Source organism: Accipiter gentilis, chromosome 15 (assembly GCF_929443795.1).
Source record: "Accipiter gentilis chromosome 15, bAccGen1.1, whole genome shotgun sequence".
Taxonomy (NCBI): domain Eukaryota; kingdom Metazoa; phylum Chordata; class Aves; order Accipitriformes; family Accipitridae; genus Astur; species Astur gentilis.
In genome coordinates, this window is record NC_064894.1 from 25881052 (window position 1) to 25905154 (window position 24103).

At 39.6% G+C, this 24103-nt stretch overlaps 2 protein-coding genes across 3 annotated transcripts in view; one reads left to right on the top strand and one right to left on the bottom strand.

Moving 5' to 3' along the window:
- Window positions 1-15388, bottom strand: part of FIG4 (FIG4 phosphoinositide 5-phosphatase) — a 73001-nt gene extending 57613 nt beyond the window's left edge. Inside the window, exons 1-3 of one of the 2 annotated variants that reach the window (XM_049818253.1) lie at window positions 15131-15388; window positions 3692-3790; window positions 2540-2663 (exon numbers count right to left, since the gene is read on the bottom strand). In XM_049818253.1, the coding sequence (XP_049674210.1) occupies window positions 2540-2663; window positions 3692-3790; window positions 15131-15205 (298 nt within the window). In that variant the 5' untranslated portion in view covers window positions 15206-15388. Of the gene's footprint in view, window positions 1-2539; window positions 2664-3284; window positions 3338-3691; window positions 3791-15130 lie in introns of those variants that run through there. The other variant, XM_049818254.1, reaches the window with a different exon arrangement.
- A 1741-nt stretch (window positions 15389-17129) lies between these two features.
- AK9 (adenylate kinase 9) overlaps window positions 17130-24103 on the top strand; it is a 70794-nt gene continuing 63820 nt past the window's right edge. Inside the window, exons 1-4 of the mRNA XM_049817681.1 lie at window positions 17130-17259; window positions 19823-19886; window positions 23089-23141; window positions 23226-23322. Of these exons, the coding sequence (XP_049673638.1) occupies window positions 17143-17259; window positions 19823-19886; window positions 23089-23141; window positions 23226-23322 (331 nt within the window). The 5' untranslated portion in view covers window positions 17130-17142. The remainder of the gene's footprint in view (window positions 17260-19822; window positions 19887-23088; window positions 23142-23225; window positions 23323-24103) is intronic.

Here is a 24103-nt window from a genome sequence, read left to right on the forward strand (position 1 = left end):
AACACATTTGTGCTCTCCCTCCTTAACAGCAGGGAATTAAATTCCCTTTCTACAGCAGCATCTCCCCCAAATTAGCCATTCATAGCATCAGGGGTAATCCTTTCTTTCTATTTCCTCTCTCATATACCAACACTTGACCCTACTGAAGTCCAGAGGGCTGAGGACGTAGAACAGGCAGTGTCTGGCTTTATTGCCTATAAAAAGAAGGCTTCTGAAACCTCCACCCTCATTCCCTAATCATAGAATCATTTAGGTTGGAAAAGACCTTCAAGATCATCGAGTCCAACTATCAACCATGCCCACTGCTACAGGGCATAGCCACGCTTCTTCACCAAGTTGCTTCTTTGGATGTCTCTATTACATATCATTAGGAAAAAGCATATCAAACCTTTAAATACAATGCAAATGTATAAATTCAAATACATACAGCAGTACCAAGTTTTAATAACTAATAAATTACATGAATTAGCTCCTGGAGGTAGCTGCTTTGGTGGGTTGCTACTAGTAAAGAGCCTAAAACTCAGTCACTGCTGCACTGTCAACAAATTGGGAGGAAAATAACCAACCCTCACAATTCACATTTTTACTTGTATTTATATCCAGTTCTTTTAGCTTTGCATTATAAATTAAAGAAGAAGGATGAGCAAAGCACACATTTTCCTCCCTGTCACTGCTGGAGGCTGCAATGTGATCGAATGAACTGCAAACTTTTCTTCTGTCTTATTAGCCCCCCTGGGAAAAATGCTCTCACCTGCACAAGGACAGGAGACCCTGCTGACAATAAGAAACAAAATCTTCCATTTGAAGCAGCTGACTATTGACTTTCAGTTGTTAAATAGCAGTCAAAGTTCTTCCTGTATCCTCCAAGTACCGAAATCACTTACATGAACAGCCTCTATCCTCTGAATTTCACCAAATATTATACCAAAGTCTGATAAGTAACCCAGCATTTCCCCTTGACCTGGTTCTCTCCATTTAAAAATGATTTCTACTTTTAAACACTATACAGTGAAGCAGAACTTAGCCTATCAGCACCCCCATTCTGAGTGCACTGAAAGCACTGTCTCTGATTAATGAAATAACCAGAGAACAGAACAAAGCTGCCCTTTCCAATTCTACAAAAAATAATCCTGTCCTCCTGACCCGAGCCAGGAGGCAGAAATAAAGGACCAGTTGCATTCCCTCAAATTACATGTTTATACAGATATGATTAGATAGGATCAAGACAGAAGACATCTAAAGCATATACTTTAAAAGTGCAAGATAATCTAAAGATCACTAAGACAGCATGTTACTTCTAAAAAAAAAAAATCTAGAAATAGTACACCATATCTGATAACCAATACATTTGTCTAGCTACAGAATAGAAACTTTCCTGTTATGAAGAGTACATATAAACAAACATACAATTGGGATGCAAAATTTTCATTTAACACAACCACTTACCAACTGAATATATTATCACATATTTAGATAGTGAGCACTGATGGCTTGTGCAAAAAAAGCCAATTGCTTTTGGCCAAGTTGCAAGACTGTTAGAAGCTTCTTTACATTTACCCATATTATTAATACTCTTAAATTAACAAGCACATAAACCTCATCCGAGGAATTTCAGAGAAGTGCATCCATTGATAACTTCCAAAATGCTTCATGGGCAAAAAGAATACAGAAGAAAGTTTGCTTAATCTGCCATTTTAGAATACTAATAATATTTTCTTATGTTTTGGTTGTTATGCAAAATTCAGGAGCATCTTTTAAAGTAATTGCATTTTCCACCTCCTCTGCAGCTTTGGATTTAGATGTCCAAGTGCATATTGATGTAAATAAAGCACAGAGTATCCTTGGGGGCTGTCAGAGCACACATTAACTTTTACTTTGGAGACATCACCCATCAATGTAGCGACCTCAGTATCTGACAATAGGCAGGAAAGTAGTGACTTGCAGAAGGAGTTAGAAGATATTAAATCCTTGAATCAATTCTCTAGGATTATGGGCAGCTGATCAGCATTTAAAAATTCAGTTGATGTACTAGGCAGTTACACTTGTTCAAACACGAAAAAGAAATCTTTTAATATGTCACTGCAAAAAGTTAACCAAAACGAAAATTAAAGTCACCTTTCTGAATAGCGCGTGATGAAGAAATATAACCTAATAAAGGATGTCAACTTTTGTTTTCTTTTAAAAAAGCATTCTGTGAGCTCTGGAATTCAGGAGGCCAGGTTCCATGTGATTTGTATCCTACAATCAGATGAGTCTTACGAGATTTTCAATCAAACTTCTAGAGTTTGGCTATTCCCTAGATCTCTCCCTTAGTGACAAAGAGGAAACTACTTACAGGACAACTCTCACCCCTGTACTGGCCACCTGTTTTCACAAAATACATAGAAACTTAATTATCTTTGAGAATGAACTTTCGCAATCATCTTCAGTTTAAAAAAAAATTAAAATCAAAGGGCAACAGAAAGATATACAGCATGACACAGTAAGCCTCACTTCCTTAAGAAATAAGAGATTTTATAAAACCAAACAAAACACTTACCTACTACCCCAAAAGCAGAGACAGCACGAGATAACCCAGAAGAGCCCTTCTGCCCAATCTTTGTTCTGTTTCCCAGGTCTAAACGGCCAAGAAGTTCCCTCACCTCTTGTTGCGTATACACATGCTTTAAAATAAAAGTCACTAAAGTTACTTCTTTGGTAGTTAAATGTTATTTCATGTCAGAGAATAGTAGAATTTACTTAATATACAATAAACTAAACATCTGCTTTGCATCTTCTGGGTCCTGCTTCCATCCTACCAACAAGTACAAGATTTATGCACAAAATTCACTGTTCACTACAATAGAAATAGTCATGGTCACATATGAATTCAAACATTTCTAAATCTTAAGTGTTAAGATTTTAAACCATAAACTTCCTGGAAAGGAATCAAGTGTGTCCGTTAAAACTCTTGTCACTGCTGTTTATTTTGCTTCAGACATGTTGTATCAGATACACTAAAAATTTGGCTAGATAGTAATTACATGTATTTTGCACTTAGAACAGCATATCTGAACATAAGAAAACCATTGGGAGCTTATACGTAATAAACTGAAAAACTTGGGAAAATTTCATTAAAGTGACTGTGCTGTTTGGAGATCTTGTGGCCTCTCTGATACTGTAAGTAGTAATTTTCATGCTAATACTGTATGCATCGGACATATGAGGAGAAGCTGAGAGAGTTTAGATTGATTAGCCTGCAGAAGAGAAAGGTCAGAGGGAATCTTATCAATGCGTATAAATACCTGGTAGAAGAAAGTAAAGAAGTCCAAGGCAGACTCTTTTCAGTGGTATCCAGTCAAAGGACAAGAGACAATGGGCACAAATTGAAATACAGGAAATTCCATTTGAACATAAGAAAAAACATTTTTACTGGAACAGGTTACCCAGAGATGTTGTGGAGTCTCCAGCCATATTCAAAACAAAACTGGGCATAGCCCTGAGCAACCCAATCTAGTTGACATTGCTCTGAGCATGAGGGTAGGACTAGACGATCTCCAGAAATCCCCTCCAACCTCAATTGTTATATGACTCTACAATTCTGTAACATACCTTTGTTGAAACAGACTAAATGTATAATATTTAAATTCACCCCCATATAGAAGGTATTATTTGGAATAACTGAAAAAAAACTAAATAGAGAGGCACTCACCTTATCATCAATTATAACCAAATCCTTTGGTTCAGTGCGATCTATTTTCAAAACACGGTATTTGGTTTCTGCAGGATTACTTCCAACGAGAAAATATCGCTACATTAAAAAAAAGTCTGAGTATTATACAAGGTAAAGCAACCAAAGCCCATTGTAACACAAGACATCAACAATGCCATTTGTATAGTTTCTAGACTAGAACCATTTCAACTAACATCAAACATGTAATATTCCGTATGGACTGTTAATAAACTCTTTCAGACATCAGTGCCCTAGGTAGGTACACTTGTATACAATCAACCTTTACAACTTAAAAGACCTCATTCTCTCCACTGCACAAGGAGGAAAAGAAATTAAAAATTGAAGAAAGGGGAAAACCTCTTTAGAGAGGAAAAAAAGTAACTTAGAGCAGGTACTGTCCAACTGTGCCTTGCCCCAGCCACTACCGTCTTCCCATTTCCTTTGTAAAATTTAGCAGAAGCTTATACACAAGAGTTTGTAACTTTCCATGATCTAAAACTACTGTTGCTATATTGTAGTCCACTGCTATTTCTGCCAACTAGTCTTTCCTAGTCCATATTAAACACAGAAAAATCGTAAGTACTTCAGTACTGCAAGTTTCCTTCATTTTTTATTTAGATTTGCTATGATAGACTTCTCACCAATGTTCTTTCACAACACTCAAGTTTAATTTGACCAGCCATGCTGGTTAAAAATACTACTTTTTAGAAAAAGATTAGCTATATATCTCATTTAAAATAGGAAAGAAAGACCACAGATAAACATATAATGTGTCCATTTCTGATTTAAGGGAATCAAACTATAAATGAAGTTTTACATTTAGAGGAATTGATAGTAAGCACAGGTTGCAGGACTGACTTGCTATAAGCAGCTTTTGTTTTAGTAATTCTTTTAATCAGTGTGGTGCTACCACACAGCAAGGTGTAACTCATTAATAATGCTCAGCCTAGTAGGAAAGCATGGCAAATTCATGTGGATCTATGCAGCCAGCTCTTAACTTTAAAAGTCACATGGATTTAAGATGTGGGAGAAGAAATCAATAATAGTATTCACACAAACCTCAGAACTTCATAATTTATACCAATCAGATGTTAAGAAGCATCTTTATGTCAAAATATTTAAGGTGAAAGAAGAACTTAAAGCCCTCTTCAGCCTCCTTGAAATCACAAAAGCATCTAGACAGTCAGCTCTAAAAAAGAAAATAAAATACTCAACTTTAAAAGCTATGAAAGGAAACACCACCAACTCCTGGCTCCACCTTTTACACTGACATCACAGCGCTTACTGAGTGGCAAGCGTTGCTGTTTACTCCTAAATGATAATAAAGAAGGTCCTTCAAAGTCATATGCCCTCACAGTACTCCCTCACTGAAGCCTTTGAGGCAGCACTTTGCCCCACCAAGACAGACACTTGCTTAGACCATGCCATCACACCACCTTTTTCTTCATGCCGTAGAAGGTAAACATGCAGAGGGAAATATCATACTCATTTGTAATACACAGATGATAAGTTAGTTTGGATTTTAAGACTGCTGTTTCTCTATTTGTTGAAAATTGTTAATTAATTAAAGCTAAACAATTTTCAGTAGTCCATAATACTATAACACAGCTTAGTGATCTGCCCCCATGTCCAGCTCATTAAATGAGAACAATTTCTTCCCAAAGTGACACCTATGGTTACTGACAAATCATCCTGAATAAAAACAGAACAGTACAACTTTAAGATGCTTGTCCAAACAGCAGTTTGGACCAAAGATTACATTTAAAATTGGAACATGGCACATGACACTCAGGAAGAGACAGACACAGATATAGATATACAGTTGCAAATGCTATTACTAAGGAAGTTCAGCTGGATACTTCTCTATTTCCATTTTAATAGACTGATAAAATATACGGAAACACCATGAGGAATGCATCACTCGCATCACCTTGGCAGCTGCTACAGTAAGCTATGCACAGCTTTAAGTGCTGCTGCATAGAACAGCAGCAGAGTTAGATTTGATGAGAAGTAATTGTATCTGCAGACTATGGTAGCAACCACCATAATGAACGGTACTTAATCTCTCTTTGAAGTCCTTTAAGGACTAATTTAGGGGTTTTGTTTTAAGTTAGAAAGGTAGGCTGTGTAATGTATTAAGGAAGGTCAGTTGAGAACAGCGTCAAAATCCAGCATCAATGGAATTAAAGAAGCTACCTTCTTCAAAAGCCAGGCAATGGGAAATCTCTTTTTAGCAAATTGGAATCTTACCCACTACGTGTTAGAGAATATTCTTGGGGAAGTAATAAAGAAGGAAACATCTGCAAAAACTTTTGAATTTGGGCTAGTCCTCAAAAATAGGAACCCAAAATTAGACTTCTGCCTGGAAAGTTTTCAGGACTGGCTAACAATCAACAACCCCGGAATCACTTGAAAAATGGCATGATATGCCAGCTCATATTCAACCTTCAAGATCTGAAATGAAAACAAAGATGATAGGAAAACTAACAATGCAAAAATTCAACACAAAAAAGACATTTCAGCATTAGCTGCTTCTACTGCCAAATTTATGCATCTAATGAACAAATAAGTCTGTCTTACTGGATAATATGGAGCCCAAATAAAACCGTATCAGTGACATGTACTGCAATTAAATTTGCCATCACATTAATAATAGGAAAGAATAAAGAAAAATACCAAATCAACACAACACTGAGCATGTAACATCAAATAAATTAATTTCTGAGGTTGTAATATAATTGTAAAATTAAATCACAGCTAAAATGCGCTGTACTGTTTGCAAATATTTTAACAAAAATCATTACAGTAGAAGAAATGAGAATCCACAGGTAAGCTACAGACACCTTTCTGGAAGTTTCTATCCTTATTCTCTTACTCCATTTATTACTAAGTTCAACTGAATAAACTGAAGCATTTTCCAAGTGTCTTAATTCCACACCACAGCAAAGCCACTGCATTTAGATAAATGGACAACCTTGACCAAAAAAGTATTTTCTCAACAGAACAGTACACAAGGAGAAACTGTGCAGAATTCCTCATACAAACTACTCTGGCAGAGTCCTTCAACCATCACCTGAGATGAAACATGCTGTTTCCAGTTTTAGTTGGCCCTTGGCCTTTGCTGAAACTTGTTAACAAGTGCACTGTACCAACCACAGCAGTGCACCTTGCAGCTATGAGATCTGGACTGAAGCTTAATTTATTGCACAATTATCACTAAGCAACCACAAGATAGGAACAATCATTAGTCACTTCCACCTGGGACTAAGTTTTAACCAAAGCAATCTAACTGAAAGGCTTTGCACCCTCTTTCATCAATATTTTGATTCAGCCAAACCAATAAAAATAGCTTCTTCTAAAAGCAGTCTAAACAAAATAAAAAACTTCTTACTGCAAATTGTTGTTTATAATGGCAGGATAATAGTTCTGAAACCAGACATGCTGCCCACAATTATTTATTTATTTTTCTTTAAGAAGAATACTTCTTAGAACTCCTGATCTAAAACTATGATTTGCTTCTTTGTATGGACTAATTATCATTAAGGAATGTTAGAACTGTAAGAAACTTATTTCACTCAGTTAAAAGGCAACACGTAGCTTAATCAGCAGGGAAAAAAAAGTGAAAATACACTAAAAGTTACTTGAAAAATACAGCAGTGCACCAATGCAGCCAATTTTGAAACCTGCAAATAGCATAAAGAGAACACTTAAGAACTTATACAAAATGCTTGCAAAAGATACCTGTTGAGCCCACGGATATGTCTAAAACCAAAAAGCCCTAAGGAAGTGTGGTGGGTTGACCTTGGCCAGCTGTCAGACCCCCACCCAGCCACTCTCTCACTCCCTCCCAACAGGACACGTGGAGAAAATAAGATGGAAAAGGTGATGAGTCAAGGTAAGGACAGGGAGATTGCCTAACATTTAGGCACAGGCAAACCAGACTTTACTTGAGGAAAATGGATGTAATTTATTGACAATTAAAATAGGTTCTGATAGCGAGAAACAAACCCAAAACACCTCCCCCCCCCAACTCTCCCTTCTTCTCAGGTACAGCTTCACTCCCAACTCCTCTACCTTCCCCCTGCCCTGAGCAGCGCGGGGGGGTGGGAAATGGGGGGTTGTGGTCAGTTCGCAGCAGTTCCTCTCTGCTGCTCCTTCCACCTCACAGTTTTCCCTGCTCCAGCGTGGGTCCTCTCCACAGGCTGCAGCTCCTTCAGGAAATATCCCCCAGCTCCAGCATGGTCCTCCCCAGGGGCTGCAGGAGGTCTCTGCTCTGGCGCCTGGAGCACCTCCTTCTTTCACTGACCTCTGCAAGGGCTGTTTCTCTCACAATTTTCCTCACTCCTCTCTCTCGCAGCTGCTGCACAGCGTTTTTTACTCGCTCAAATACGTTATTCACAGAAGTGCCTCCATCTTGGCTGCTAGGCTCAGCCGTGCCTGGAGGTTGGAGCTGGCTGGAAGTGGCCATGTCTGGCATGGGGCAGCCCCGGCCTCTTCTCCCCACAGAGGCCGCCCTCCAGTGTCTGGGCACCTGCACCCAATACAGGAAGGTATTTCCATGCTAGTCACACTTTCTGTCAGACTAAAGAAACACAGTGGGTTGCCAGATGAGGAACCTTCATGTGAACACTGACTTTGGATCAGCACACTGGGATGTCTCTATGCTTAACTGGGCAGTGCAATGGTAACTGTCACCTGCCATCAAATCTCCACCCTCCTTCACAACAGGCATGAAGTTATGTAAGAAAAAGCCTCTTCCTCAAATTTTTGTGGTAGTTTTAATACATACTGAACTTGATTGTAGGTCAGAAATCTTCAAGGCATAAACAAGATATTAAATAGGGTTAAAAAAGGTATAGGTTCAGCCTTCTTCCTCTACTACACTAAAGAAAGGGAGAAAAATAATTACACCTAGATGTAAGGTACAGCAAAAACTCTACTATGTTCTTTCTTTCTATAGAAGCTACAGCAATTCAGGGAGTATCTTTCATCTCTCATAGAAAGTGGCAGAATGAAGAAAGGAAGAGATGAGAAGGGGCAAAGAGACGTACCTGAAAATAGCAAAAATTCAGTTGGCATGCTGTCTGCTTCCCGTAATCTGCTGAAACTCTTCAAAAGAGGCTCTTTCAAGATGAGCAATTTTAATAACGCACCCGGCCAAGCACCACCACTCTCAGGACACATAGGAATGGCTACCCACTCTGCATCCTACAGTCACAGCTTTTGGTAATTCCCTTTTGTCCCAGGGCAACCAAAGCTTTTTTGTCCCAAACAGGACTTTGCTCTTGCTGCTCCACTGAGGGGTTCCTCAGGATTCTCCCTTCTAATTTTCAGCTATATCTATTAATCATCAACCTATATATTTTCCTTTAGCCAAATACTTCTCCCCTCTTTAGCACCTATTCTGCTGGATGCTTTCAGAAACATAAGTAACTGGATGCCTTTTCAGCATTCACTTCAATAGACTAAAGAAATCTTGCTGTCCCTTTACTCCTCCCAAGGCATCTCTAGCATCTGTTACCTCACTGGATCTGTTCCTGGTTGAATTCTTATTTCTTAAATGAGTATGGACAGAAAGTGTATACAATATACCATACAAGGTCTCGTTATAGAGATACATTAGTATTTCTCATTAATGACCATATGACAAAAGATCACATCTGCCTTTTTCAGAGTTGTACTTCATTGGCAGCTCAACCTCCCATCACTTCTTCAGATAAAACACCCAGACCCTCTTCCTCCCCTTCTACTGCTTCTGAATGGATAAACTCTCAACAAACTTTCACTGGTGTGTAATCTATCCTAAGGTGCATGAAGGTTCACAGTATACCATTCTATTTCAAATTATTTCTTTTAGCAAGAAATGATGACCCTCAGGAGCAGATATCTTGTGCTCTGATTATCCTAATTATTTGCAATATTTCAAAACTCTAATCAGAGCTGACCCACATTTTGGGCTAATAACATTACTGAAAACGCTGAAGTATATCAGTCCTAAAACCATTACTTGAAAAACATCAACCCTATGAGATGATTCCTTATTCACTCCACACTGACTTCTCTACTAACCTCCCTCCTTCCGTTAGCAAAGCCAGAGATTTTCCTTGTGGCACTGCACCTCCATAGAGGATTTGGTTTAAATACATAAGGCCATCTACTTTTTAGATGAAGATTTGCAAAACAATCAGGTTAATCTGATACATCTTTGTAAGTCTAGAGCGCATTTTATGTCATTTACCTCAATTTTCTATTACTTCCCTACAGAAAATTATGTACAGGACTTCAGGATGGATTAAATAATCCATTTGTCACATTCCAGTCACAGCACCACCCTTGACTTGAACAACTTCAAAATATTTACAGTCATTCCACTATTTAGTATGCCAACATCTTCAAATTTGCATGTTGAATATATTTAATTTTATTTCTACCCCAACACTGATTGTTCCCTTTTTCATAACCTCATTCTTTTTACTCATTTTATCTTCACCCCTCGTTCAGTACATTTGTAATCATAAAGTAAATTCTTACTTTAAACAAGGAGAAATACTCATTTTAGAGCCATAACAAACTTCATTTTGAAAATAAAAAAATAGTGAAAGAAAATATTTATTTTTCTTCAACCTTCCGTTACATTTAAATACATCAATTTGTGATCATTTATCAACAAACCCCTCATCACCATTCTATCCAGAAAAGTGGATTCACAATAAAACCAAATCTATAAGAGAGTCTCTCGCCCTTTGATCTAGTGACTACATGAAGACACCTAGGACAACACAGGACAAAAGAAATAAAACATACGTCACCAAAACAGCGTAGGCAGACATTTGAAGGCACATCTTTCACATGCAGTGTGGTGCTACCTCTTTTGAACTTTATTTTTGTTCTGCCTGAACAGCATATACCCTTCAAAACTTGTGGTATTCTCATCACTGCTATTCCACCAAGTATCTGCCATACACATAAATGAGCTCAGATCCCACATACACCGGTTGATTAAGTTTCTCTGTTTTATTGGCCATATATCTGGCAGTATATCAAGACATTTAAGGCAGAAACAGTGCTTTCCTGAGTTTCACAAAACTCATTCTCTTGCCCCAACTCCATCCTCTGCTCCATTATGCCATTGCCATTCCTAGAACCCCATTACAGAGGGAATAGGGCAGTCAGCCGAAAGGGGCTGTCTTCTGCTCATGAAACCATTCCAGAGAGACCAAATTTCATAGCCACGTCTAGCTAGAAAATTATGATAGCTAATGGTTGCCCAGTAGATTGTTCACTAATTTCAACATTTTTTAAATGCGTCAGATAACCATCTATATAAATCAGTGCACTTCCTAATTCAGTAAAAATTCTGTAGCTTTTTCTGTGAAATCATCTTCTACATTAAAGTTTTTCCAATTTGACCACACACTAACTTCAGCATTAAATAAGCAAACCTTGTTTTTCTTAATATAAAAATGTTCCAATTATTTTTAGAAGAAATGAAATTAAAAAAACACCCCACAAAAAAAACCAAACCCACAGTTTTCCCTGGGGAAAAGGGCAGAAAAATCTACAGGTAATTATGCTAGTCACATTGCTTAATAAGCTTGTGCAAATCATTTGGATACTGTGGAGATGGAGACTGTAGAAGAACCTGATTAGAATAAAATAATATTAATTAAGCCTCATAATATCCTGAAAGATAGGCAAGTGATATGCCTTTATAGAGATGCACAAATTGACTTGTTCAATGTCACACCACCTCAGGGAAATGATAATTTCCAATGAACTAACCTACAGCTTTCAGGTGGGCTTCATTTGGGGGATACACAAAAGTTCCATCTTCTGAAGAAAAGAGGAAAATATCTTTTGTTTCTTACTAGTCATATTGCTGAAATATCTTTACTGCCCTCTGGTGTGCATTTCAGCAGTAAATATATGCATAAAATATATTCAGATCAATGCCAATTATCTTTCAACTGTTCCAGTTCATTTTTCTGACTTCTGAACAAGCCTTCAACTTCCCAGGACAAAGAGGAGATAGAATTCACATCTCCATGGTATTTATTGTCCCAAAGCATCAGTTTAAAAGGTAGGTCTCAGCAACTACCCTAAATATAAATGTTAATAGAAAATACAGAGTTTTGCTCTCTGTTGCTTCAATTGACCCTGTGAATTCAGTTTCTCCTCGCCTCTAGGAGTCTTTCTTGTTTGATGCCAGTGACGCCACCAGAGCCTTTCCTGTTTGACTTAAATAATGCTACTGTCTCAAAATCAACCAAAAAAAACCCTCACTAAACCATTTCCACTTCTTCCACTTTCTCATCCATGTCATCTCTTCCTCCTTTAACACAGAGGGCGTTTACAGGAATAAGCAGTATGATCAGTGTAAACACCACAGTCTCTCCCACTGGTGACAACTGAAGTCATCTCTTCCTTGCCCACTCAAGATCTCCACAAGGAATCTTACAGTTTCGTGTTACCCTATATCCGATACAACTCCAGGTCCACATGCTTACATGGTATCTAGCAAGCCTATGGCCTTAGGGAAATCAGAAGAGTAACCTGAACCAGGAGAAAGCTATTCAATTTTATGTCTGGGTGATGCTTCTGTCACATCAGTGACTGTCACAGCTGGTAACTGCATGATTGTGAGATTTTATGCAAAGGAGGCTGCATGAGGGGCACCTTGGGGAGAAGAAGTGGTAACTTTTGTCAGCAGCCCAACATGACACTGAATCAGCTGTAATGGCCAATTTCCCTCTAAAATTCTCTGTGACTTGATCAAGCCTGAAGTCCAGTTTTGGGCTCTGCAGTACAAGATAAGACATTGACATACCACAGTGAGTCCAGCAGAGAGCTACCAAGGTGATCAGGAGGACAGAGCACATGTTGTACTGGGAGAAACTGAGAGAACTGGGTTTTTTTCAGCTTTCAGAAAGCTTTGGCAGGATCTCACTCCTGTCTAAAACTGTCTAATGAGAAGGTGTAGGTAAGACAGAGCCAAACTCTTCCAAGGAGTGAACAGTGGATGGACAAGATGCAACAGATACTAGTTGAAACATGCAAAATTCCTACTTAATATAAGGAATTTCTCTCCCCCCCCCTTTTTTCTTTTAAACCATGAGGGTGGTCAAGCACTAGAACATGTTTTCTGCAGAGGCTGTAAAATCTACATATCTGGAGGTATTCAAAACTCAGCTGTACACAGCCCTGAGCATCATGCTCTTGTTGAAGCTACTTTGAGCAGGGGGCTGGACCAGATGATCTCCAGAAATCCCTTCTAACCCACATTAGTCTGTGAGTTTATTAAGTGCATCAAACCTTTTCAAATAATTACACCAAAATGATTCCTATAGCATTTTTCCTTTTGAAAAAAGGACTAGAATTTGAATATCAGAACTCAAAGCACTGCAATTCGCACTTCTTCATTTTTTAAGTAAGAACATAACCACATTCAGGAAAAAAACTCCATTTTCATCACCCACAAGAAGCGACTGAAGAAACAGCTTTGAGACACCATTACTCAGCTAACACATTTCAAGTGGCACATGCTGATCCACAAACCGGTGCCTTTCATAGCTGATCAAAACCATCTTGCCTCCTGAAGCAATCAGGACTGCTGGATCTGCCCCTGACTGAATGCTGAACACAGCAAAGCATGGGCAAACCCGCCCACTCGGGCAGATACTGCCAGCTACCACTAGCCAGATGTGAAAAGCTGTGGTTCCTGAACTAACAGGATCAACTTGAAAGGCCTAGAGAATTGTAGCTAGCTGACAGAACCCTAAAGCGTAACGTTGTCTCTGTAAATAGCAGGTTGTCTCTCAGCAACTGAGCCTTAAAGCTCAGAGAGAAGCCAGATATCCATGCATGCCAGTCACAAAAAACCAAATCTTAGCTATCTGAGAAGTAGTATGAATTGTGAGCCAAGAACAACTAAATGCAGTAATTCAGGACCTGACTTGGGAAACTTATTTCCCCATTGCCCTCCCCCCATATAGCAACAATTTAGCTGAAAATAAAACAAGTGTTTTCCAGCAATGCTGAGTAAGATGATTAAGACAGCCATCAAAATGCCTTTAGGCATAGGAAAGAAAATAACATTCTGGAAAGCAAGGGTAACCTCAATGTTTTTCATTTACTGGTACCAATAATTCTGCATGCTTTAATATTCCTCCTCTGTTTCACAGGCTGTTTAATGGGGAATTAGCACAAAAAGCATAAACCTACTTCTGACAGAACCAAAGCTGCAAGTCAGATTCTTCTTTGCATTGGGACCACTTGCACAGGCCAAACTGCATTCCTTTCAGCCTACACGAGCCATTTTGGTAAGTTTTCTAGAGGCTACACTGACGTCGGTGTATAAACTATCTTTATCACAGCAGGTAACAGCTGAACTTGGCACTAGAGCTAACTGTTCCATTTAAAGCCATGGTACCTAACTCTATCCAAAACTACCTCAAGTGAAAAAAAACCCCATACTATGAAACAAGAGAAACTACGCAAAGAAATGTGATTGGGAACTAAAGGATGATAAACACAGTGGTATTATCTCAGGTTATTTACAGTAAGACTCGGATTCTGACTCACACATGGTGCTCATCACATGGCTAAAGAAGCAATTATCATTCAAACCTCCAATCCACTTTGCCCGCAGCAGAAAGTTCTGTGAATAACACATCTCTCCAGTTTCTGCAATGGAATATTAAGGAATGCTAAAAATCTTCAACAGCTGACTTCCAGAGGCAAGGCTGAAAACTCTAGAAGTTGTTCCACAAGCCATTCAGACAACAAGCACTGGAATCTCTTAGAAGTAGCAGAGAGACAGGTGTGGGCGATAACCACTGCAGCCACCCTGTTTAAATTCTTAATTCAAATCTTAAATCTTTTATTGCAGACAACTTCAGCTGTCCAGTTTTAATCACAGTATACGAGTCAGCACTGTTACCCGGGCTGAGTGACAGCAACCACACAACAAAACAAGCAGGTAGCTGTGCAAACACCAACAGCAACGTGGGGCCTAAACTTCACCCCCCTCGCCCCAGCCGCCACCCCCGCCGCCTGGCAGCGCAGGGGCCCGAGCTTACAGACCCCAGGCTTAGGTTAGAAACCAGCTCTTTGTTTAAGTCACAAGGCAGAGACACGGGGAAGACTAGAATTTTAAAGACTTTTTTTAGTTATTGGTATGTTTTGGACGCGTGACCAAAAAAAAAAACCACCAAAAAACCTAAACCAACAACAACAGAAAGGTCACGAAGGGTTTTTTGACAAGCTGCAGGCCAGCTGAGGCAGCAGCCCCACGACAGGGGAGCAGGGGCATCCCCCGCCGGCTCTGCCCCAGGACGGGGGCCGTCAGGCGGGGCTCCTCCCCGGCCCCCGGTAGCAGCGGCGGGGCGGGGGGGGGGGGGGGGGGCAGACGCTACTTACAGCCCTGGTCTCGTACAGCACCAGCTTCTGCACTGAACTGATCAGGGGGGCGGCGGCGGCGGCCGCCGCCGGCATGGCGGCCGCGCAGGGCTCGGGCCTTGCCCCGGCCCCAAGGCACGGCGGGGGCAGGAGGGGGAAGGGGGGCTGCCCGCCAGCAGCCGAGGCAAAGCAGAACTCCTGCCGGTAAGGCGGGCAAGGGGACAGGGCGGGGGCAACGCGACGGAGCTGGGGACCGGAGACCAACCCCGCTACCGGGACGGGTGGAAGCCGGAAGTGCCGGTACGCCAGCGCGCAGGCGCGCCCACCGGCGGGCGAGAGAGAGAGAGAGAGGGGGAGGGAGGGAGGGAAAGCGCCTGCGCCGCCGCCCGAGGGGGCGGTGGAGCCGCGTCACGCGTGGCCCCTCGGCAGCGCCGCTCCCGCCGCGGCGGGGGCGGCTCAGCGGGGCAGGCGAGGCGACGGCGGCGGCGGCGTCAGCCGCGGCTGCTCCCGCCGGGCCCCCCTCGTTGTGGGTCCGCCCGCAGGAGTCAGCACCAGGAACAGCTCCGAAGCTCCGCCCCCTACCGCCCGCGGCACCTCCCCGCGCGGGCTTTGGGGGCGTGTCTCCGCCTTCACCCGCCTTCCGAGGGGGCGGGGCGAAGGGAAAGGGGGCGGTGCTCTTCGGTTGCCCGGGTTACGGGCGTACACGAGCCGGCGGCGGCGGGGAGCGGCCGGCGGCTGTTTCGCCCCCGCTGTGCCCCCTGCGCCGCCATTTTGCTCAACGTAAGTGACCCCCCCCCCCCCCCAACAGCCCCGCTCCTGAGGGGCGCCGACCGCGGCGATCGTCTTCGAGCTGCCGGTCAGGGGCGTGCTGGAGGGGCGGGGAGGGCAGGGGGGGTAACAAGGCCCCGCCTGGCTTTTAGTCGGGGCGGGGGGGGGGGTGTCTGGTTTATTTCTTTAGTTTGGTTGGGGTGTTTTTTGTAATTAGGAAATTGCGCCGTAATTGTGAAGGTTCGGGAAGGAGTGAAACTGCTGGAAATGTCAGGTGAAGTTCAGCTAGTGCGTTTCCATGAGAGAAATGGAGCGCTGGTCTGTGCGTGGTGGGTTTTTAAATATTGAAATACTGTCCCTATCGCTCAGAAGGTCTTACTCTGAAAGTGTCAGAACGTTTCAGTTTGATGTTTCAAAACAAATTTTTTCAGATTTTCATCCTGAAGTAGAATTTTTTAATTTAAAAATGGGGTGCGCTGGGGGCTGAGACTTAAGTGGCCCTCTAAAGAAAGCAATGTTTTCTTGAAAAAATGCTTCTTGAAAGGTATGCTTTCTCAAAGCCATGCTTCATCAATCTCATGGTTTTTGACCCCATTTGCTCGGAAGGCCCACCTGAATTTTGCTCCAGCTTACCTTAATTCGAAACTTGCTTCTGCTTTACTTTGTAGCATAGCACTGGATGTGCAATCTCGTGCAGTCCTGGAAGAGCTGGGAGTTATGAGAGGATTACAGAACAGATCATGAACCATGATTTAATTCTGCAAAGCCTTAGTTGTGTACCTAGCTGTGGACACAGCGAGTAGTTCCATTGACCATGATTGGGCTCTTCTGTGGCTGAAGCTCACAAGCAAAGGTCTTAGCAGGGCCATGGTCCATTTCAGGGACCACAGAGAAGTTACAACTGTGTGGTAATTGGAACAGGAAGGAAAAGGCAATGAAACAACTACATGCTGTTTCAAAAAGAGCAACAGGCAATTTGAGAGTCAGGAAGAAGTCATTATCAACAACCATATAGCTGCAGCTGGGGATTGGGGGTAGTTCCAACAACCCCTTAATTTTTCAGAAGCAGCTCTTCTCTTAGTAATGAGTGCATTGTAGTATGTTCTCTAAATGCTTTTTCTTCTTATAGCAAATTTTGTTACAAAGCAATTCGCCTTGTATCACATTATTTTTCAGTTCCATTTTTAAGTATGTGTCATTTTACAGATATGTAAGTTACTGCATTTTATAACAAGCTTTCTTTTTCTCCCAGTCTTAGATCATATATGGCTTCACAAGAGGAAAAACAAGCTCAGCCCTTTGCAGATATCTTCGACGAAGATGAAGCTGAAAAATCCTTTCTGTTGTCCAAGCCCACTTGCTTAATTATCCTTGGAAAGCCAGTAAGATGTCTGATAGAAGTTTTTTCTCCAGATATTCTGCTAACAATTTTACTTTTCCTTTCAAAACATTAGTTTAGTGATGCTGCCAAAAAGGTCAAAGACCTACTTTCTTATCTTTTCCACTTTGCAAATCCTGCAGAGTGTGTTAAAGATTCTGATCTCATTTAATGAGGCCAATTTTTTGCCTGAGTGACCAGTCAATTACAATTAAAAGTGTTATTACTGTACTTAAAAGTCACATGTAGCTTGAAAAGTTTCTTCTCTTTTCCCATTGGCAACTGGATTGTTTTTATGTTATTTCAGTAGTCTAACTTTTAAAAAACTTGACAGATTAAAGACATAAATAGGCACAAAAGAGCCTTCAGATTAATATACTGACTTACAGACATGCAATGAGGTATTAGATATTTTAACTTTAATATTCAAACTTTGACGTAATTGTATGTCATATATTTGGGAATAACGGAAATCCACCAAGATGTCCTGGTAAGGAGATTTGTACTATATTTTAACTATAGTTCAAGGTCTGTCTTTTTCTCAAATAATTTGTGGCCTCCTTTACTTAGGAAAATTTGATGTTTTGTAATCCTAGACTTCCCAGATTTCTTTTTCCCAAATGCAGGAGACTCCATGGGTGGTTTTACATTAGTGCCTTAGTTTGCTGAAGGGGGTTCTTTTTTGGTGCATGTTTGCCTTATGACTATACTGAATCTGCTATGCAGTTAAACGCAGCACTGGTGCCCTGAAAGCTGCTTTCCTCTTGAACATTGCAGTTGCCCATGAAAGTTGCCTTCAGAGCACCCCACAGCCGGTGTGAACATAAGGTCCTCTAGCAGCTTGCCATCTGCGTTTGTGTGTGATTCTGTTAGGTACCGCAACAGAGACTGAAATGACCCTACGGAAATCTGCTTTGCACTGCCTAGCAGGTGGAAAGGCCAATGGTGTGCACCTAGAGCTGGCAATCAGCCCAAACTTCAATGCCAGTTGACCCACCCAAACAAGCCCCAGTCCCTCTCTGCACCACACCCCATACTAATGTAGAACCATCCTATGCGGTGCAGTATGCCAGCACATAGTCACATGATGGTGGCAGATTATATCATGGGAAATGGCCATAGTGCTAAGATGCAGCTATGTTTCCTTTCTTCGGAGACTTTCAGCAGGCTGGAAGGCTCCCAGTCCCTAGCGTTTGCACAGGTCTGCATCCTTTTGTACTCCTTGGCTCCAGTTGCTGGGTAATGCTTGACTGCACATCTTTACTTCTGACCAAACTGAGAAAGGAGGCAAGGTGGTGTTCTGCAAGTGGATGACTTGCAAACATCACAGTGAGATGTATAAAGTGATAGCCAACAAGCGTGCCTTATGGTCACCATGAGACTTGAAAGAGTGCATTCAGCTCAGTAGAAAATCAAAGTAGACTGGCTCGCTTAGTTTTAAACAAACACCAAATGTCTAACCTTACTTGAGAAAGGAAACTTTACATTTTTATAGACCAAACCAGCATAAAATACTCAGTGAAAGACAATGCAAAAAGCATATAATAAATATATATTCTCATCTGAAATCATTGCCTTCAGTAGATGCTTTGATATTAATATAAATTTTAACAAAGGGTTGAAATTGCACAGGCCTCGTCAGGAGAGCAGGGAATTAAATATTCTATTTTTATGATAATATCTTTTCTTTATATGGCTTAAATGTAGAGCATCTATCTTATTTAAGATGTATCTTTTAAGTTAAAAACATTGTGCCATTAAAGCAAAGCAAAATACGTATATTCTCATCACTCCTGTAAAATGTAAGGTATGAGTAGTTTGGAGTGTTTGCTGGTACACTGTTAACTGGGAATGTGATTTATTTTTTGTTTTTTACTATTTTTTAATCACAAAATTTATCTAGGGCGAACAGACTGTCAAAAAAGGTCGTCTTGTATGCCCTTGAAAAAAGGGCATAATCCTAGAGGGTGGAAGATGGTGAGTTTTGCAAAATCCCATTCAGGTAGCTGTGCTCTTAGAGGCCTCATTCCTCTTGGTTATGTTGCTTTCTCAGGATTCACGTAAGTGATAAAATAAACATTTTGTCAGTATCTAAACCAGATTTGTGGACTAACAAGGGCAATTTTTATGTATTTATTGTTTTAGTCAAAGAATACTATCCCTATGTATCTTACTCAGAAACAGCTGAACAGGTTTGCATCATAATTTGCTTTGAGAATGAAGATAATAAATTTCAGTCTAAAGAGTTTCTCATAGGAATTTATGGGCAAATCATAGTGGAGTTTTAGATAGAGTTACTCAGAAACAAAGTCAGTATAATTACTCTGGAGATAATTAACTGCAAAGGGCAGTAACAGTGATTATTAGCAATGCTAGGCAGTATAAAATAGAAGATGGTATTAAAAAGAGTGTGTGTGTTTGCACAGTGCATAACTCAGAGGACCTAATCCTGATGGTAGCTTTTAATTGTTTTTATCATATGAAAATATATTCTTTATTAAGTAATAAGTTTGGGGTTTTTTTCCTTTTGCTTGTTTTTCTTTTAAATGTGTATTTTTCATTTTAAGGGTTCTGGAAAGAAAACATTAGCTAGAAAACTAGCAGAAATATGGAAATGCATTTTCATAGAAGGTAAACATACACTATATTTGGAACATTGCATTGGCTTCATAGTATCATTTGGTTTCAAATATACTTGCTGTTCCCTGTAATTCAAAATGGCATGTTTCTGACTGCAGTAAAGACTACTGATAAGGACCATATTGCCAGAAATGCAATTGCTGAAAAATAGCCTTTTAGTTATAGAGAGGCTTAGAAAATAACTTTTTTTTTTTTTTTTTAAACCCAGAAGCGGATATACGTAACACATAATAATCAAATTCTATTCCCAATCCTGTAACGTAATTCATGTGACCCTTCTTGTTCACATGGAGGCAACTCATTCAACTCCAGAGAGCACAGAGATTTTCCAATACAGACCATGAAAAAATAGGAAGATCTTTCCTTTCTGTTTGTGCAGTGCCTAATACAAGGGGGGATGTACTCCAGGAAACAGAAGTGTAACTTTTGTATCAGTATAAGTAATAATGGAAGGAATGGGAGCTGGCACTTTAAAATTTCTAAAACAAAAATATTGGCTTATTACAGAAGGTGTAGTTAATTTCTCCCACCATGCATTTACCAGAACACAAGACATCATTTCATTTTCTAAGCTATCCAGCTCCATTTCTGACAGTCCCTCTCATCAAAGATTTTTGAAGATCTGTAGAGTAAAACCTGTTGCTTATAACATTATCTTATTCCCTATCAACTTATCACTAGAGATATTTATTTTTTTTTCATTTTTGAGGCATCTCAGCATGAAATTAGGTTCCTACAAAAAATAATTAAGTCTCTGGCAGTTTTCCTTTGTACTAATTTTGCCAGCAGTAACTAAAAAAATATTAAAAAATCTGTTGTTGTTTTTTTTTTTTTAAGCCCTGGTAATATTTTTGTATCCATGACATTATAATTCATAAATTCATTCACTTAAGCTTTTTGAAAAAATAAAACTTTTCCACCAAATTTGTCCTACCAGTTTGAAGGCTAATATAATCTTTTTAAGTAGAAGAAAAGAAAGCACATAATAACCTTAACTATGAAGCAATTTCTTGAGTGCCTCTTTGGGGACACCAAATTATAAATCTGATTTTATGGATTATATGTATACAGTTGTTCTGGTTATGAACTAACTCTTTATATACTGATTTTCATTACATTTTTTCTTTTAAATGTGTCCCCTACTATTTTTTTATTGCTCTAATAAAAGCCCTCTAGTGGACAGTGTAACACTTCATATTCCTGTGAATATGTAGGGTTATTTATCAAATGAAGTATCTTTATCTTATTTTGAAGATTTGGAACTATAATATGGTAAAATTCAGTGCTTTTTTGACTTATGTAAATATAGAATTTTTAATTCATAGGATTATCTAACACAAAATGGCCCAAAACATTGATCAAACCAAAATCGGAAGGGACGTTAGGAATGTACTTAAGCCAGTCCACATTGTTTGAATGTATTTAAACCATTACTGACAAATGTCTGTCAATTTTGTTTTTAAAAATCTCTGGGCCGTCTATCTCTGTAACACAGTCTTTGCCATTAGAAGGTTTTTCTTAATGACTGAAGTAAATCCCACTTATTGCATTTTTGTGCTTTATTTCTAGTAGATTCAAAGAATTATTTTTTTCTTCTTTTGCTCATGGTATTTCTTTTAATCTCCTTTTGTCTATTGTACCCACACATGTGTACATATACACATTCCTTCAACTTTCGCTAATGGTTTTCTTTCATTTTCCACATCAAAAAAGAAAGAAACAAATTCAGCATACAGAAACATGAATAATTTAGCTCAGAAAGGACCTCCAGAGGTCACTGAGACCAACCTCACACTCAAAGCAGGGTCAACTAAAGAAGGTTGCTCAGGGCTGTTTCGAATCTGGAGTGTCTCCAAGGTCAAAGACTCCACCACCTCCCTGGGCACACTTTCCAATGTTTGACTACCTTCACGATGAAAAATTCCTCCTAATTACCCCATTGGAATTTCTCCTGTTCTTACTTGTGTCTGTTGCTTGCTGTCCTATCTGCACTTCTGTGAAGACAGTGGGTCTGTCTTTGTGCCTTCCCAGTAAGTAGTTTTAGACAGCAATTACAGCTGCCCTGTTTTCTCCAGGCTGAACAAGGCCAGTTCTTTTGGCCTCTCCTAGTACGTTCAACACGTCTAATCATCTTGGTGCCCTCCACTGTACTTGCTGCAGTGTATCAATATCTGTCCTGCACTGTGTTATTTATTTAAAAAACAATCCAAAATAGAGAATTACTAAATAGGAAAGGTGTTCACAGTCTTTTCAATTTGACAAAATACTTTCTATCCATTTATCTAATTAATACTTCAATACTCATAAATAAAACAGGGCCAGGGTACATGTACAGTGCTGATTTTCAGTTGTCTGTGTTGTTTGTTAGTACATTCTCTGTCTCAGTTTTGGCCTATGGCAAATACTGCTCTCCCGAGCATCTGTTCATATTATGAAGGACAGTATGTGCAACAGTCATTACTCATAGGAACCGTTTGAAAACAGCCACTATGTTTCGAGAAGAAAGATTTTAGCTGTATAGGCATAAGCCACCTGGCTTCAGGATCTTTCCCTTGCCTGGTTTATTAGTAGTATAGATGTAGCCTTAAGGGTCATTCTTGAAAACTTTCGTTAATTGTCTGCTTATTTCAATGGTATGGAAGTGTGAAAGAATTCCAGGATCATTCTGCTCTGATGTCACTGTCCACAGAGACAGAGGGCAGGTCTTTGAATTTGATGGGTGTCAAATTTAGTATTTAATTTTAGATAATTGGACTGTATAAGGAGTAGGTTTTTAAGGGCTTTTTTAAAGCAGATGGGTTTGTGTGTCTGAGCAGTTCTTTTTCTAAAACTTGCTTTTAAAATTTGGGAAGTGTTAGAGCTCAAATACTCATCTCTGGATTACACAGCAGTAATGCTAATCTGGTATAAATTGGTAGTTGAAATAACCTTCCAAGGCTGCTGTTGTGCATTTGTCTGTAGTATCTATAGGGTTAAATTGTAGGGAAAAACATCTACCCAGACATTGTCGGAAGGCACCAAGTTCTGGATGGACAACATATAATAAAGGCCCTAAATATAATGGCTACTAATTCAAAAATACTCTGGTTGCATGGAACGCACATACATATTCCTATGTGTGTGTGTATGTATGTATCTGCATATAAAATATTTTTTATTAATTATTTTTATTCTGTCTGATGTACTTCCTCAGCTTTAGAAGTAATTCAAATGAATATTCATGAAGAAACAGAATATGGGCTTAAGGTAAAGGTCTAATCTTCTAGTATGTTTTGTCACATTCTTGACAAATACATATTATATAAGACTATGTTTTGCATTTTACCTTAGTGTCAAGAATTGCTTTTTAAAGGTCAAAGTATTTCAGAAGAACTGGTTACAGAAATGATTTTGAAAAAGGTTGAGTCACCAGAAGTTGCTCATTTTGGTAAGTATTTATAGCCTAAACTTCTTAGGATGAGCTAGCTATAATTTTGACACACTTTGCATCCATTACTGCTCAAATATAATTTATTTTGCATTAGACTGTAGCACTTTTTCTTGTGCTCCTCAGGTTGTGGAATATCCATAAACTGAGAGTGTATTTAGGGATTAATTTACCAATATGGAAGATCAGAATGTGTCATACCAGTCCTATGTTGTGTTAATTTTTGAGAAAATTAATTTGCCCCAGATTTTAAGTGTTGCAATGACTCTCATGTGACAATATAATCTGGTTAGAAAAGCTTTAGGATTTAAAATGCAGATATTTTTTTTGCTTGAATACTTCTGTAACAACAACAACAAAAAAAGAAAAACGCCAGCAAAAATATTTTAAACATTTAAAATAATGAAAAAGAAGGAAAACAGATTATTGAAAATGCAAAGTATTACGGTCTTTTTTTTTTTTTCTTACAACATTGTTTATTCCCTTTGCCTTTTGTCACTGAGAGTAAATTAGATGAGAATAGTATTGGTAGTGGGAATAATTCTTCTTTTTGAGGAAAGATTATGTTAATTGAGGCAATTAAGACTAGTGCTACAGGTCTTACTGGATTCTGAACCTGCTTTCCTGAAGAGAAAAATATACTGCTAAGTGGAAAGGAAGTAAAAGAAAATGCGGTTTCTTTTTCTGGTGCTGACTTTTATTTGAAATTCCCACTATAGGAGAGAGACAGGTATAGTGCCCATAACATGTGACGTTTCTACTGCTCTGAAAACTAACACGC